The sequence below is a fragment of the Tiliqua scincoides genome, chromosome 9 (genome assembly GCF_035046505.1).
Source record: "Tiliqua scincoides isolate rTilSci1 chromosome 9, rTilSci1.hap2, whole genome shotgun sequence".
In the NCBI taxonomy this organism is placed as follows: Eukaryota; Metazoa; Chordata; class Lepidosauria; order Squamata; family Scincidae; genus Tiliqua; species Tiliqua scincoides.
Genome location: NC_089829.1, coordinates 47,629,310 through 47,647,177, shown reverse-complemented (window position 1 = coordinate 47,647,177; position 17,868 = coordinate 47,629,310). Strand labels below are relative to the sequence as shown.

Here is a 17,868-nt window from a genome sequence, read left to right as displayed (position 1 = left end):
AGGTTGCGCATACACATCATGGCTTGTACCCCATAATGGATTTTTCCTCCAGAAACTTGTCCAATCCCCTTTTAAAGGCGTCTAGGCTAGACGCCAGCACCACATCCTGTGGCAAGGAGTTCCACAGACCGACCACACGCTGAGTAAAGAAATATTTTCTTTTGTCTGTCCTAACCCGCCCAACACTCAATTTTAGTGGATGTCCCCTGGTTCTGGTATTATGTGAGAGTGTAAAGAGCATCTCCCTATCCACTCTGTCCATCCCCTGCATAATTTATAATTATAATTATAATTATCCCCTGCATAATTTATCTGACTTTAAAAAGCTGATATCGCTTGATCAAGTTCTCAATTCCGTTGACATATTCAACTATAAAATGTTTTCAATGGATTTTGAATAAATGTGCAATTAATTGTTACTGTCAGGATGGCAGGGGAGGATGACCCTTGCTTCCCGGTAGCAGAGTGGCACAGGAGCGCAGGGAGATAGCACAGGAAGCAGGCAATCCCAAACAGAGCCAAACAAGCAGGCACAGGCTTGTTTGTTGCAGAAGCAGGTATTGGTAAAGGAACAGGCAGAAGAGTAGTCAGTCAAACGGTCCAGAAGTCAGGGATACAGCAGGTCACAGTCACAATAAGACAGTCCAAGTCAGTACACAAACCAGCAGCACAACACGCAGAACTCCACCACAGCAAACCCACATTTGGTGTCTGTTCTTGCCCCCATATATACCGGGGCCGGCCAATCAGAATAGGGCGACCTCATCATCACAAGACAGTCTTGCGACCCTTTCTGATTGGCTGTTCAGTGGTGCATTCCACCACTCCTCCATTGCCTAGGTGCCTTGGCTCACATCACCCCAGGTCACATGGCTCCCAGCTCACACAGGTGCAACTGATTGCAGTAACACAGTGCTGCTGTTCCAAGGCCCCTCCTGCCACAACCTGGCTTACAACAATTCCAGGCCTGAGAGGTACTGATAGATTTCTGGGACTTGGTCTCTGGGTCAAAATGCTAAGCAGACACAGACTTCTTTAAAAGCATATAGAAAAATTTATTTACATGCTATTTACAGATTAAGAATAGATTAGGATGGATACAGGTTCTAAGTTACCCCATGGTGGATCTTTGATTTCTTCACCGAACCACACCCAAAACTCCTGTACTTGTACTCTATGAAAAACACGTGACCCATGTGATATTCACATCACTTCCCTCTCCTTATTTGGCATACTGGTGCATGGTTCTAGCCCTAACTGGGAAGTCCGTTATCCATGTATGGGGAAGTTCTGGCTTGCACTTTGATTTCACAAGACCCTGGAATGTTCCTTTTGGGAGAGCTATGACACACATGTTTTTCTCTTTCTGCAGGTCATCTTGACATTTTCTACCTTGTTTTTAACAGAAAAACACTAGTCATGTTTTTCCTAATGTTCCTCCTCTGAGAGAAGTTAGGTTAACCCCTAAAATCTATATCAGTGCCAAAGGCCTGACAGTTACTATTTCCAATTGTATTGTTACATAACAACAGCCCCACTGGATCAGGCCATAGGCCCATCTAGTCCAGCTTCCTGTATCTCACAGCGGCCAAATGCCCCAGGGAGCACACCAGATAACAAGAGACCTGCAAGGCATTCTGGGAACTGTAGTTAAGAACATAAGAACAGCCCCACTGGAGCAGGCCATAGGCCCATCTAGTCCAGCTTCCTGTATCTCACAGCGGCCAAATGCCCCAGGGAGCACACCAGATAACAAGAGACCTGCAAGGCCTCCTGGGAATTGTAGTTAAGAACATATGAACAGCCCCACTGGATCAGGCCATAGGCCCATCCAGTCCAGCTTCCTGTATCTCACAGCGGCCCACCAAATGCCCCAGGGAGCACACAGATAGCAAGAGACCTGCATTCTGGTGCCCTCCCTTGCATCTGACATAGCCCATTTCTAAAATCAGGAGGTTGCGCATACACATCATGGCTTGTCACCCGTGATGGAGTTTTCCTCCAGAAATTTGTCCAATCCCCTTTTAAAGGCATCTAGGCCCAACGCCATCACCACATCCTGTAGCAAGGAGTTCCACAGACCTACTACACGCTGAGTAAGGAAATATTTTATTTTGTCTCCCAAGACGCAATTTTAGTAGCTGTCCCCTGGTTCTGGTGAAAAAGAGCATCTCTCTATCCACTCTATCCTTCCCATGCACAATACCAAGGACCACTGCAGGCCATGCCTCCCTCTGCATTATTATACATTGTAGAAGACTCTTCATCTGTCCTCTTTCCTGCATCACTTTTTCATGAAGTTGGCAATAGAACAGGGTCCTGGGGGGGCTCCTTGGAAGTTATGACCTTTGGTCACCCTGCCCCCATCCAGAGCTCATGGAGAGCAGGGCTGGTCAAGAGCAGCTACAAGAAGGTTGGGAGAGATTTTGACTTGTACTGGCTGGGGGAAGGGAGGGTGCTATTTCTTCTACTGTGGAACATGCTAATTACCCTAATGGTACTGCTGTGGGGTGGGGGGCAGGGAGAAATGTTTCTGTTTGGAGAAATCATGGGGGCAGGTTCTTGCCTTTCAGATATACTTTTAAAATTAATGGCTGCTGCTTGGGTGCTAGGGAGATCTTTTTTCTGGTGGGAGAAAACATGGAAAGCATTTGAGCGAAAGAGAACCAAGAACTTAAGTGTGGGAAAGGTTCTAAGCAGGGGCGGATCCAGGGGAGGCCATGGGTGCATACCCCCCCAACTGTCCTGCCAGCAGGGAAGGGCACCTGCCAGAATGGAGAGCAAAATCAGTTGTCAGGGGAACACCCACTGGGCAAGTGTCAAGGAGATTGGCTGGAATGGGAGCCCAGGTCTACCCACCCAGCAAACAGCCACAGAGGCCTGAGGGGGGACATGATTGAGACATATAAAATTATGCAAGGGATGGCTAGAGAGATGTTGTTTTCCCTCTCACATAACACCAGAACCAGGGGACATCCACTAATTGAGTGTTGGGAGAGTTAGGACGGACAAAGGAAAATATTTCTTTACGTAGCATGTAATTAGTCTGCGGAACTCCTTGCCACAGGAAGTGGTGATGGCAACTTGCACAGATGCCTTTAAGAGGGGATTGGACAAATTTCTGGTGGAAAGTCAATCACAGGTTACAAGTCATGATAGGTATGTGCAAGCTCCTGATTTTAGACGTAGGCTACCTCAATGCCAGATGCAGGAGAGGACACCAGGATGCAGGTTGTGTCTTGCTGTCCTTTGTGCTCCCGGAAGTATTTGGTGGGCCACTGTGAGATACAGGAAACTGGACTAGATGGGCCTTTGGCATGATTCCGCAGGGCTCTTCTTATGTTCTTATGTAGGCTATAAGCTCAATCAGGAATCCAGGTCTACCCAAGCAGGCCTCCAAGTCCAGGTGGGAGCCCAGACCCAGGTCTGCTTGCCCAGCAAATGTCCACAAAAGCGTTAAGCTCAAGCAGGAGCCCAGGCCTACACAGCAGGTAAACCCGGGCTCCAAGTCCAGACGGGAGCCCAGGTCTACCCACCCAGCAAACCACCACAGAGGCGATAAACTGAAATGGGAGCCCAGGTCTACCCAGCTATCAAAGTCGAGAGCCCAGGTCTACCTGCCTGGTTGACCTGGGATCTGAAGGTAGTGCTTATGGCCCCCTCCCAGATACAGATGCTGGATCCACCCCTGGTTCTAAGGAGATTCAACTCTCAGAAAGCTGGGAGGATTCAGCTCAACCAGGTAGATTCAGTGCATTCAAATCTTCTGTACTTTGCTTTTGAATAAATAATGAATAGTTGGCAACCTTCAGTCTCGAAAGACTATGGTATTGCGCTCTGAATGGTGGTTCTGGATGGTAGTTCTGGAACAGCGTCTAGTGTGGCTGAAAAGGCCAATTCGGGAGTGACAATCCCTTCCACACCGGGAGCAAGTGCAGTCTGTCCCTGGTCTGTCTCCCTGCCTATGGGCCTTCCTTCTTTGCCTCTTTGCCTCAGTCTGTTGGCCAAGTGTCTCTTCAAACTGGGAAAGGCCATGCTGCACAGCCTGCCTCCAAGCGGGCTGCTCAGTGGCCAGGGTTTCCCACCTGTTGAGGTCCATTCCTAAGGCCTTCAGATCCCTCTGGCAGATGTCCTTGTATCGCAGCTGTGGACTACCCGTAGGGCGCTTTCCTTGCACGAGTTCTCCATAGAGGAGATCCTTTGGGATCCGGTCATCATCCATTCTCACATGACCGAGCCAACGCAGGCGTCTCTGTTTCAGCAGTGCATACATGCTAGGGATTCCAGCACGTTCCAGGACTGTGTTGTTTGGAACTTTGTCCTGCCAGGTGATGCCGAGGATGCGTCGGAGGCAGCGCATGTGGAAAGTGTTCGGTTTCCTCTCCTGTTGTGAGTGAAGAGTCCATGACTCACTGCAGTACAGAAGTGTACTCAGGATGCAAGCTCTGTAGACCTGGATCTTGGTATGTTCCGTCAGCTTCTTGTTGGACCAGACTCTCTTTGTGAGTCTGGAAAACGTGGTAGCTGCTTTACTGATGTGTTTGTTTAGCTCGGTATCAAAAGAGTGTCGGAGATCGTTGAGCCAAGGTACACAAAGTCATGGACAACCTCCAGTTCATGCGCAGAGATTGTAATGCTGGGAGGTGAGTCCACATCCTGAACCATGACCTGTGTTTTCTTAAGGCTGATTGTCAGTCCAAAATCTTGGCAGGCCTTGCTAAAACGATCCATGAGCTGCTGGAGATCTTTGGCAGAGTGGGTAGTGACAGCTGCATCGTCGGCAAAGAGGAAGTCACGCAGACATTTCAGCTGGACTTTGGACTTTGCTCTCAGTCTGGAGAGGTTGAAGAGCTTTCCGTCTGATCTGGTCCGGAGATAGATGCCTTCTGTTGCAGTTCCAAAGGCCTGCTTCAGCAGGACAGCGAAGAAAATTCCAAAGAAGGTCAGCAGGAGAACACAGCCCTGCTTCACTCCGCTTCGGACGTCAAAGGGGTCTGATGTGGAGCCATGGAAGACAACAGTGCCCTTCATGTCCTTGTGGAAAGACCTGATGATGCTGAGGAACCTGGGTGGACATCTGATCTTGGGGAGAATCTTGAAGAGGCCGTCCCTGCTGACCAGGTCGAAAGCCTTCGTGAGATCTATGAAGACTAAAAAGAGTGGCTGTTGTTCCCTGCATTTCTCCTGCAGTTGTCTAAGGGAGAATACCATATCAGTGGTGGACCTGTTGGCTCAGAATCTGCACTGCAATTCTGGATAGACGCTCTCTGCAAGTACCTGGAGCCTCTTTAGTGCAACTCGGGCAAACAACTTTCCTACAATGCTAGGGAGAGAGATGCTGCAGTAGTTGTTGCAGTCACCCGTCACCTTTGTTCTTGTACAGCGTGATGATGTTTGCATCCCTCATGTCTTGTGGTACTCCACCTTCTCTCCAGCAAAGACAGAGGATTTCATGCAGCTCAGTGACGATGATCTCTTTGCAGCACTTTAGGACTTCAGCAGGGATGCTGTCTTTTCCAGGTGCCTTGCCAAAGGCAAGGGAGTCCAGGGCCACGTGAAGTTCTTCTAGGGTTGGTTCACTGTCAAGCTCCTCCAGCACAGGGAGGAACTCAATGTTGTTCAGCGCTTCTTCGGTGACTACATTTTCTCTGGAATATAGCTCAGAGTAGTGCTGCACCCAGCATTCCATCTGCTGCACCCGATCCTGGATGACCTAGCCTGCGGCAGACTTCAGAGGGGCAATTTTCTTCTGTGTTGGACCTAGGGCCTGCTTGATACCATCATATATCCCCTTGATGTTGCACGTGTCAGCTTGATGTTGCTATAAGTAATGAATATTGTGTTGTTAAATAGGCACTATATAGGTGTTAGAAAGGCGCTATATGGGTGTTAGATAGGTGTTATATAGGTGTTAAATAGGCACTTTCAGTACAAGTAAATACTACCTGCATCACAGTGACATGTTTTACTTTTGCAGGGTTGCAGGCCTGTGTATTGCACTGGTGTGTAAATGAAAGGATATGTTGCATGTTATTTCTGTGTAGGCAATACATTTTACATGGCATGCAGAGATGCATTTATTCTATGCAAATTATTTTTACATTGCTTTACAACTAATGAATGCATCTTTCAAAAAAGCCCACATTATTTTCTTTTCATGAAATTTGGGGGAGTTTTGGGTATTTGATGTTTCTGGAGACTTATCCTTTCATTTTTCCCACCAGTATAGATACCTGACATCATTGCCCCCCTTGAAAACAGTTGCCCCCCCCCCACCTCTAGAATCCTGGCTATGGGCCTGCCTTTAACCACTGCCCAGAAAGGGGAATCTGGGCAGGTGCAGCTCAGTGTGGGTGGATTTACAAAGCTGCACCTGCCCAATTCCCTTTTCTACGCAGTGGTTAAGGCCTAGCTGGGCACTCTGCCCTCCACTGCACCTGGCCACCTGCCCTCACTGGCTGGCTGGCTGGCCAAACCTTGTTCTGGGATCTGCCCCCCAAACCAACCAGGGCTTCCACCCTCTTCCTGCAGCCAGTCCCACTGGAAGGAGCGAGCGGGACTTGGGGCTGCACTGCTGCAGCAGGCGCAAGAGCAGCCTTCGCAGCCCGTCGCTCCCATTTCGTGGCCGGGCGGCAGGTTCCCAACCTGCCCGGGCCTTGCTGGGCACGGCGACCCTGTCCTCTGGCGGCATCTCCTTGGGCAGGCCTGGCAAGGAGGCTGCTGCGCCTGCCCAGCCTCTTGACCGCGGGGCCCCGATTTGGAGGCGCCTTCCGATGCTTCCCAGTGCTCAGGGCAGCGCCTTGCCTCTGAGCACGGGCAGAGTGCGGCAGCGGGGCGCCTGGCTCTGGACCGCACTTCGGGAGACTGGCAGCTCCAGCCGGAGGGCTCCCCACTGGGGTCCCGCAGCCCGCCGCGCACGTGCCTGCTACTTTCGGGGCGTGGCGGGTCGCGGCGCGCCCCCCGGGGGCGGAGGAGTTAACCCGGGACACGCCCCGCCACACCCGCGCAGGTGCGCCGCGCCACGTGCCGCGCGCGGGCAGAAGAGGCGCCTCGGCAGGCGCGTGCCGGCGGGCCAGGCGTCTCGGCGGCTGCAGGTGAGCGGGGGCAGCGCTGCTGCTGCGCCTCCCGGCGGGGCGGGCCCCGGACCCCTCCAGCGCGCCCTGCCCTGCCCTGCCCTGCCCTGCCCTGCCGGTGGGCTCAGGCCCTGAAGGCGCCCCGGGCTTCAGCAGGGGGAACCCGGCAGGGAGGAAGGAGGGCGCTCCTGGCAGGCACACCAGCCTGCGCTTGTCTACTCAGAAGGAAGTGGCATTGACCACAGCGGGGCTTACTCCTGGGAAAGTGCGCAGAGGGTTGCAGCCTGAGCCTGCTGGGCTGGGGCCTGAAGGCAGCGGAATGGTGCCCGTGGGGCGTTTGAAGGGGCTGCGCCCTGCCCTTGCTTGCCAGGGTGGTGACCCCCAGAGCGAGAGCTGCTGGCGTCCCCATCGCCCCTGGAGCTTCTCCTGGATCACAGCGGCAGCTTGGGAGGGGGTCGCCCCCACTCACTCTCTCTGTCCCAGTCCAGCTCACCCAACCCAAAGCCAGTGGCCTGCCTGGTGACAAGCAGCTGAATCAGTTGGGAGACGCGGGAATGAGAGTGGATTCTGACTCACACTTTCTGGCAGCAGTTCTCCACCAGGTCAGGGCAAGGGTAATCTATTGGGGGCACTGGGGATGCGAACCCCCCCCACCAGCAGTGGGGTGTGCCATATTGGTCTGCAAAAAACCAATGGTGTGCTCTGAATGTTTGAGTGCCTTGTTGGTCTGCTGTGAGATGAAAGATGTTGAACATCACTTCGGTAGGGGTTCCCTGCTGTGTCCATTGGCCCTTAGAGCAATCGGTCTCAATGGTCAGTTGTGAGTCAAGGAAATCCACTTTTTGTTGCAGAAGGCAGGTGTGTTTATTTTCCTGGCTATTTGGCTGTAATGTTTCATAGAATGAAAATTGAAACAACACAGCTTGTTTCATTGCGTTGTGTATTAAATTACCCATCAAATGATATATAACATGATTGTGTTCTTCAAAAATACCAAGATTTTCACAGTTTGGCCAGTAGTGGTGTCACCTCTCCCCTGAGGGTGTTGTCTGGTGCAGTCTGTACCCCAGTGATGCCATTGCCCCTCCCCACTGGCTGTCAGGCCACATCTGCAAAATCACTTGCTGAGGTTTTTACAAGCCCAGCTTGCTTTTTCCTTAGAATCACAAGAGTGAGCTTGTGAATCAACACAGTGAGCTTGGCTGCAGTTGAATGCTCTGTGCGGTCGCCTAAGCACACTTAAGGGGTAAGTGGGGTGGCCTGGCAATGCATTCTAAGTGCAACAGGTGGGACTGGAGGAAAGTATGTGTGTTGGCATCCTTCAGTCTTGGAAGACTATGGTGTCACACTCTGAATGGTGGTTCTGGAACAGTGTGTCCTCTCCAGTGCTTGAAGCCTGGGTAAAGTAGGTATGGAGGATAGGCTGTTACCCATGCAGCAAATCCCCCCTCTCCACGTCGCTGAAATGGTCCAATGGAAAGGCAGAGGCCAATACGGTTGGTTCCAGCGGCGTCGCAGGAGTTGCCAGAACGTGACTGTGTTCAGCCATGAACTGCCTCAGGGACTCCGGCTCAGGATTTTGCCTGGAGGTTGACTCCTGAAGCCTTTTCCATAACTGGATGTAGCCACAAGGCAGTGGAGGTTTGGGATCAGAGTTTTCCTTCTCTCAGATGAGCTGCCTTCCCAGGCTAATGAGTCCCATCTACCCGGTGGCTGTTTAGTTGCCTCTTAGGACAAGTACAGCCAAACTGATGGCCTATTCTTATCCCCAGCCCCCAGGGGAACCTTGTACTGTACTGAATGCCAAATGAAAGAGGAAAGTATAGTGTGTGTATTATCCTCTTTGAGTTATGATGCCTTGAATTAGTACTGTGGGCACGCAATTGCAAATGAGTAACTGATTAAAAGCCCAATCCTATGCATGTTTACTCAGGAGTAAGTCCCATTATTATCACTGGAGCTTACTCCCAGGTAAGTGTGGATAGGATTTTAACCTAAGTGTTGAACAGTATAAATGCCTCAAGATGAACCTGTTTTCTGATGTGTGGTGTGTGTGTGTTCCTTTGGATGTGGAGACATCAAGGAATTGCTTTGTGCAATTGGTAATCTGTGAAGTCCTTGCCACAGGATACCATGATGGCATCTGGCTTAGATACCTTTAAAAGGGGGTGGACTGATATCTGGAGGAAAAGTCCATGGGTTTGTGCAACCACCTGATTTTAGAAATGGGCTTTCTTAGAATGCCAGGTGCAGGGAAGTCGTAACAGGATGCAGGTCTCTTGTTGTCTTGAGTGCTTCCTGGGGCATCTGGTGGGCCACTGTGAGATACAGGAAGCTGGACTAGATGGGCCTTTGGCTTGATTTAGCAAGGATGTTCTCTCTGCCCTACCTCTCCTTCCAGCTCAGAAGGGAAGAATCTCACTAGCAGTGCATGCTGACTGGCTGCTACTAAGTGGAGGGGGAGAAATAATGACAGTTTTGTCTACCTTTCTAGCTGACTGGCTAGCCAGCTCTACCATTTTACTGTTGAGCTGTGCCATGTTGGGCGCATGGGAAGCTGGTATCCATGTTTGTAGGTTGGAGGTGGGTCTCTTCAGCTCTTGACAAGTTGAAGACCATTGATTTGCATGACAGTTCGGGAGGTTGACAAGACTTAAGGTCACTTTTTCCATATTTGTGTGGTCTTGGAGGAAAGGGCTCGCCTTGTGGGAATGTGTAAACGGTTGTGTGGCAATGTACGTGGGATTCCTTCAGCAGTGCCGTGTTCCTATGAGACTATTGAGAGAGAACCTGTTGCTTTAACATAACAGAAATGGTGCTCTGAGTGTGTGTGCCTTTTCTGGCATGCTATCCATAAGTCTGGCTATATTTTTAAACTGGTGTGTCCTCTTTGGGGGCAATTTTCTCTTTCAGTGAGGAAAGCCACACCCAGAACTTGCACCCAGCTGTTCTGCAAGGATGGCTAAGCTACCCACAGATGCCTGGAACTACATCCCTGAAGAAGTTCTGGTCCACATATTTTCCTACCTGCCTCTCAGAGACAGACACACCATCTTCTGCGTGTGCAGTCACTGGGCTGAGGTAGCTTCTGCAAGTTCTGTCTGGAGCTTTACAGAGATCTGGTAAGAAGAGGCAGCCCTTGCAGTGGATGGTTGTGGAGTTGCACAGACCCTTGTCAGATGCTCCTACTGCTGCTGGGTTAAGGCAATATGCAGCTTGTGTTCATTTTGCAAGGTGAAGGGAGCTGGCTGAGGAATCGAGATCCTGCAAGGCCAAGCTGGCCAGGTCTCCTTAACTTGTCTAGGTGGCCAGCCACTTTTCTGGGCCCACTACTGCCTGCCTTTTGCTCTGTGATATGGTGTGAGTGTGTAGCTGAGATTCCTCCTGCCACACTGTTCAAAAATCCCTCTACCACTGCCCTCCTTCTTGCACTCAACAGCAAGAGGGCTCGGTTGAGAGCTGGTGTAGCATAGTGGCCATGAGCTGGAGCTGCGAACTGGGGTTTTCCTGGCTTGGCTCACCTCTGTCATCCCTGCTCACTAGGTGCCCTCAGGCAAGTTGCTCCTTCTCAACTTTCGCATCTACAATATGGTGACAATAAGGTTTGCTTTGCAGGGTCTTTGTATTATTTGGGTGTCGTACTTGTGTACCCTCAGAAGAAGCTGTACAAAGGTTAAATATCAGCTGTAGCTGCACGGGGGGGGGGGGGGGAGGATGGCCAAAAGGTCTGCTGGAGCTAGGGGGACAGGAGGTACTGCTGACTCCTGTTCTTGCTCTGTTGGTAGTTGAACTTTTGGCCAGAGAGCAGAAACCCAACCAGCAGTCTTGAACTGCCTTGGCGTTGAAGTGGTTCCTTCAATGTTAAGAATTTTAGGTACTTTTCAACAAAGTTCACAAAACAGTTTGCACAGCAACACAAATGGTTCCTTGTCCCAAAAGGGCTTACAATAAAAAAAATCTTATTTATTTATTTGAAAAATTTATATCCTGCCTTTTTACATGCCAAAGCAAATGCCTAAGGCAACTTACAAAGCTCCCTAATAAATGTACAATGCAACACAACAATTAAGGGGGGGAACCGGTTAGTCCAGGAAAGCAGTCAAGCCACAGCAGGATTGGAGAGGGCAAACATCCGCCCAGCAACCCAAATGCCGGATGAAAAAGGCGTGTCTTGAGCCCTCTCCAAAAAACCATGAGTGAGGGGGCAGTTTTTAGTTCCCTGGAAGAGAATTCATCCTTTTGGTGCCACTACAGAGAAGGCCTACCCCATTCTCTAACTTGGGATAAAGCAGTACTTGGAGAGTCCCCTCAAATGACTGAAGAGGGCAGGCTGGTGTATAGGGGAGAAGGCGGTCCCTCAGATAACAGTATCTTGAACTGGGGCTGGAAACAAATGGCAGGCCAGTGTAGTTGCGGAAGCAGTGGTCCAGCAGTGTCATACGCTCTAGCCCCTTAACCACCCTGTGGTCATCCTGTGACCAGACGCAGAAGAAATGCCAGCAGAAAAGACACTGCTGGGCTGAATCTGGAGATCCACGCGCCCCTGCTAAATGAGGAGCACTGCTTGGAAGAGTGCCTCTTTCACAAAGCACTTCCCAGGTGTTTGTCTTGATGATGTCCTCCTTGCAACCACTGTGTAAGGTAAGTATTAGCCCCATATTGCAGCCAAGGCTGAGAGGGACTTGACTTGCCCAAAGCCACCTGGTGAGAATTGATTTGGGGATATTCCGTTTCGCTGCTTGGATCCTCTGCTGCTGTGCTACATCAGCTCTCTTATAACGAGGCTGAACAGTTGTCAGGGGGTGTTTTAACCCAGAGTTTATTGAATGTGATCCCTGAAAATGGAGGTTGGACCCTCTTGGACTACAGAGTGATAGTAGTAGGCGCTATTGCAGAACTTCAGTTCATTTTAAGTCAGTGGTTCCGAGACCTTTAGCACTGGGACCCACTTTTTGAAACAGCAGTCTGACAGAACCCACCTCACTTTATGAGTCTAAAAAAAGTTTCAAGCCTCTGTTTTTATCCTTTTTACTGTGGTGGGGGGACTGCCTTCTGGAGCGTTTGAGCTCTGCGTACATAGGATCAGGACCATTCTGGTGGCCTTCCATTCCCCTTCAATGCCCAACCAATGCCAATTTACTTTCTTGTGAGTGAATGTTTGTGGGTTATGTCAGAATGCCAGATGCAAGGGAGGGGACCAGGATGAGGTCTCTTGTTATCTAGTGTGCTCCCTGGGGCATTTGGTGGGCTGCTGTGAGATACAGGAAGCTGGACTGGATGGGCCTATGGCCTGATCCAGTGGGGCTGTCCTTATGTCCTTATGTGCATGTGCGCTCAGTTTCACTTTCCACCAAGCTTAATACATATTCCTTGTCAGCTATCAGCTTGTCAGTCTGTTTCATGACCCACAAACAATCAGATCATGACCCACTGGTGGGTCCCAACCCACAGTTTGGGTAACACTGATTTAAGTGACTCTTACTAGCAGACCTGGTCCAGGTTGAACCAGTACCTGAGGCTGTTTGCACCCTGCTGACCATTGCTACCTCAAGTGTCTGGATCCCCCTCTGCCTATTCTCTTTAGAGAACATAAGAACATAAGAACAGCCCCACTGGATCAGGCCATAGGCCCATCTAGTCCAGCTTCCTGGATCTCACAGCGGCCCACCAAATGCCCCAGGGAGCACACCAGATAACAAGGGACCTCATCCTGGTGCCCTCCCTTGCATCTGGCATTCTGACATAACCCATTCCTAAAATCAGGAGGTTGCGCATACACATCATGGCTTGTACCCCATAATGGATTTTTCCTCCAGAAACTTGTCCAATCCCCTTTTAAAGGCGTCTAGGCTAGACGCCAGCACTACATCCTGTGTCAATGAGTTCCACAGACCGACCACACGCTGAGTAAAGAAATATTTTCTTTTGTCTGTCCTAACCCGCCCAACACTCAATTTGAGTGGATGTCCCCTGGTTCTGGTATTATGTGAGAGTGTAAAGAGCATCTCCCTATCCACTCTGTCCATCCCCTGCATAATTTTGTATGTCTCAATCATGTCCCCCCTCAGGCGCCTCTTTTCTAGGCTGAAGAGGCCCAAACGCCATAGCCTTTCCTCATAAGGAAGGTGCCCCAGCCCCGTAATCATCTTAGTCGCTCTTTTGTACCTTTTCCATTTCCACTATGTCTTTTTGAGATGCGGCGACCAGAGCTGGACACAATACTCCAGGTGTGGCCTTACCAGCGATTTGTACAACGGCATTATAATACTAGCCGTTTTGTTCTCAATACCCTTCCTAATGATCCCAAGCATAGAATTGGCCTTCTTCACTGCCGCCGCACATTGGGTCGACACGTGGAAACTGGGAGAAGTACTACCCTGTTTTTCCCCCAAAAAGGAAAAATTGGGAGGGGGGAGGGGGGATGTGGGGCAATGCTTCTCCCAAGCTCCTTGTTCTGGCCAACTCTGCTCTCCTATGTGCAGTGTAGTAGCAGAGCTGGCCAGGATTGGGACTGAGGAAGTAGCCAGGGTTATCTAAAGCAGACTGATGGGCTCAGGGATCTGCCTCCACGTGCCTCATGGCTGGGCTGACCTTGCTTACTAGGGACTCCAGTTTAAGTGCAATCTGTATGAATGGAGGTTGCACATACATGAGAATTCAGTAATGACAGCAGGGTAGGGCTGCAGGTTCACTGCCGCTCCCGCTGTGACGTTTCTGCAATGTTTTTCAGTTGCAACATAGAGGATGTGAGTGCGGACACTGTGTTGCGAAGCTTGCACCATTTCCTGCCCCACATCAAACACCTGAGGATTGTGTTTGATCAGTCCCTGGAAATCAATCGGAGGCGTGTCTCTGAGATTTTAGATGTCCTGGCCTGGCAGAGCCGCAAGCTCTGTGCTCTGTCTGTCGTGTGCACAGGAAGAAGTCCGTATTTCTATTCTGGCCAAGACATCCTACTGCGCATCAGGAGACTCTGCCAGGGCACCGGCAACATTGACCTTCAGTATATTGACTTCCGGAGGACTCCGTTCACATTGGACAATGGGATTGTTCAGCTGATGGCGACTAACCATCCCAACCTGCGTGCTTTGTTCATCAACGTCCGCACCCCTGGAATCATCATCCTCAAGCCAGACACCATCGTTGAGGTTCTTCGGGCTTGTCCCAAAATATCCACGTTGGGAATCTATCACTGCACCCTCACGGAGGATGTGTTTCTGGAGCTGTTGAAGCCTGGTAGGGAACCCTTCCGGTGCCTGGACATCTTCTGTGAAGGTCTAGACAACGAGGTCCCTGAAGAGCTTTGGTCTGCTCTTAGTCAGAAACATCCACAACTCCGTGTAGAGTTGGAGTTTGCTCCCCTTGTCCCTGCTTGGAAAGTGCCTTGGATCCTAAAGCCAAATATCCCTGTGACTGCTTTGCAGTTTAATACCTTTGGGCATCTGTCAGACCAGATCCAGTTTGTCACTACTAACTACAGCAAGACTCTGCAGAAGCTGGTTCTCCACACCACGACCCCATCCAGTGACCTCAATTCCTCACTAATAGATCTGGCAAGTAAATGTGTGCATTTGAAAGAGATCCATTGTCACTGCACGGTTAGCCAGGCAGTGGTGAATGCATTCCTCTTGCATTGCACAGGTCTGAGGAGATATACTCTCACAACCTGCATGTATCTTTAGTCCAGCTACTTGACTCGAGTGAGGAGCATTCACACTTGGAAACCCAAGTTGGCAATGTGAACAGGACAGAAGTGAAACTTCTGGAGTAACTGCTGTTTTTAAAGTATAGATACGGACGTATCAAATTGCTGGAGAAAGCGGAAGAGGGAGAATCATGTGCACTAGCAGACTCTCAATCCAGAATCCAACATGGAAAGAAGAATTATCTGACATCCTGCATGACACCTGTGCGAATAGCACTCAGGGTTGTCTCTGCCCTGGCTGCTGGGTTTTGAAATGTTTTATAGAGCTGCACATTTTAATTTAGTTTTAACTTACAATAAATTATCACCTCATAATAAAGATTTGAATGTGAAATGTTGGCTACAGTTCTTGTTAATTGTTTATTTTGCCCCAGATTTTGCTACTGAGGCAAGTCTGAAGGGGGGGGGGGTAACTGGTCTCCCCCTGCAGTTGGTTGTAAAGTACTTTTAGTTAGTGGTTTAATGCAATGTGTCCCAACCTTACCACTGCTGCAAGTCACGCCTTCAGAACCTGGAAGTGGATTTTGAATCACAGGGTGATTCACAAAATGCGTATATGGTGATGTCGCCACCATTCAGTTCCTGATTCTGAATCTACTGCAAGCCTCTAAACAGCGGTAAGAGCGTCAGGGCGGGCTGGCTTCTTGCACCATGTGACTTTTATGCGCTGCAGCTCTGCCTGCCATGCTGTGCTCCTGCCACTGACTGGAAGCTTGTGCTGAGGTCTTGCTGCCAGGCAGCCTGCCCCACCCAGGCAAGTGCCCTGCAGTGCCCCGTGGCACAGTGTCACACAGATTAGGAGCCACTGGCTTAATTTTAAGGGAGTGCCCTCTCCTCTGATTTCTTGCACCCTGGCCAGGCCAGTGCTGCTGTGTTCAAGGACTTGTGAAGAAGAGACTGCTCTGCACCCCCGGAAGCCTGCTCCAGTCTAAGCAAGCTCCTGTGCTTCTCGACAGCACCATGATTCTGGCAATTATGTTGCTGCCTCCCCCCTCCCTGCCCCATAAGGGTGCAGAGGCTGGGTCTCACTGGCTGGGGCATTGCCCCAGTTTGAGAACTACTGCCCTAGAGGATCTCCAGCAGGTGCCCGTTGAGGTTCTGCTTGAAGATCTCCAGTGAGGGAGAATCCACCACTGCCTTCAGCACTCTGTTCCACTGTCGAACTGGTCTTCCTGTCAAGAATTTCGTCCTGATATCAAAACAGAACCTCTCTTGCAGTCTGCACCCGTTGGATCTCGTCTCTTTGCAGCTCAGCAGCTGAAGTGAGCTGCCTTAGTAGAAGCAGTGCTGCTGAGAGTGTGATCCAGTGGGGTCTGATTTGTTTTATTGTTTTGGTTTTAATATTAACCTTTTACTTGTCTCTTGGCCAAGTGTAGAAGAACTTAGTTATGCCTCTGCTACTATCAGTCCAGGCTTTCTCAAAGGCTCCCCAGGCAAAACCCTTTAAGGTCTTTCCTAAGACTATCTTTTAATAAAACCTATGAAGAAAGGGAAGTTATCCCTCCCCCTCATAATTCCCAAGCGAGAAAGAAAGACATAAGAATTTAATACTGTAAAAAGGGGGAAACGGGAAAATAAATACTAAACTCACAATTACCACAACTAAATTGGCAGAATACAATTACATTTACAGACTAAAGTAAAATGCAAACAGCAAGTGGTTGTACAATACAACTCTTCAGATTCAAACAATCAATTCAATACTGTATAACCACAACAGATTTATAAAATGATCTTAACCCCCAAATTCAGACCCTCTGATTCGAACCGATTCCATAACCTTAATTGGCATTAAAGACGCTCTGATTCTTTAACTCAGTGTTTCTCAGACTGTGGGTTGGGACCCACTAGGTGGGTCACGAGCCAATTTCAGGTGGGTCCCCATTCATTTCAATATTTTATTTTTAATATTTTAGACTTGATGCTGCTATGGTACGTGACTGCACTTGGGGAAATGTTACGAATCTGTATTTTGAACAGGCTACTATGTAAATGCTTTCAACAATGATAGTCAGTGGGACTTACTCCCGGGTAAGTGTGGGTAGGATTTCTGGCTAGATTGTCAGAAATTTCCCTGTTGCATGATGTCACTTCCGGTGGATCCTGACAGATTCTCATTCTAAAAATTGGGTCCCAGTGCTAAAAGTGTGAGAACCTCTGCTCTAACTGGAGAGTTCTTTCACACCCTGACTCAGCACCAGACCACTGTTCTTGAATCCTCCACTCACTAACTATCCAGAACATCAAGACAAAGAGTACTGGCCTCCTGAGTTTTTATCTTCCTACTGACCCTCGCCCTATTCCTTAATTGGATAATGCTGCTTTCCCACCTTTTCTTCTTCTTTTAAAGTCAACTCTCCCCCAACTTTTCCATGAAAGAGAAACACAGAAAGCCCCAAGGACACAAAGGGGAACAAACACAACATCACTGCAACTTGTGTTTTTATCCTCAGTGGGTGCCCCAATGAGTGGTAGAAAGGCAGGGTAGAAATTTTTCAAGTAAGTATTTTCTGCCACTTGCAGCTCAAGAGTTCCTGCATGAGAACGCAGTGCTTATTTCTGGCTATTGGTTCCCGTTTAGTGATGTCACTTCTGATCCACAGCAGGCATGATGAATGCTGTTCAGCCTGCTGTATTAAATGAGTTTGACACCCCTGCGCTAGCCCCGCTCCCTGGATTGGACAAGGAGGAGCAGAGGCTGGTGCCTCTTCAGGTGGGGAGGGCTGCTCTGGCAGGCTGCCTCAGGCACTTGGGTAGTCCTGGGTCTTGTGCAGCAGTGCTTCTTAACAAGCAAGAACAGGTTGCATTTGGAAGCTTCAGGCTCCAAATGTCCTGTTTGTTGTCTTGCTCTCACTGCTTCATTCTAGGCTGTTCCCTGTTTCATAAACATACACAGAGATTTATCATTGCTATGCTGTCTTTGCTCAGGGAGGTGTGGGGCAGGGTGAGAGAAAACAAGTACCTGTTTAGCCCAAATGGAGGCTTCTGTTCAAGGGACTTTTCAGGCCATTAATGGTGGCTAATCCTCTTGTCCATTCCAACGCAACTGGTCAGACATTGTCTCACTCTAAAGCCGTGTTTGAACATCAA

At 49.7% G+C, this 17,868-nt stretch overlaps 1 protein-coding gene across 1 annotated transcript; it reads left to right on the top strand.

The window, feature by feature from the left end:
• The first annotated feature begins 10,031 nt into the window (after positions 1–10,031).
• Positions 10,032–14,755, top strand: LOC136660692 (F-box/LRR-repeat protein 8-like). The gene is made up of 2 exons (XM_066637999.1): positions 10,032–10,195; positions 13,804–14,755. Exons 1-2 carry the CDS (start codon positions 10,032–10,034, stop codon positions 14,753–14,755), a joined length of 1,116 nt encoding a protein of 371 aa, XP_066494096.1.
• Positions 14,756–17,868: the final 3,113 nt, after the last annotated feature.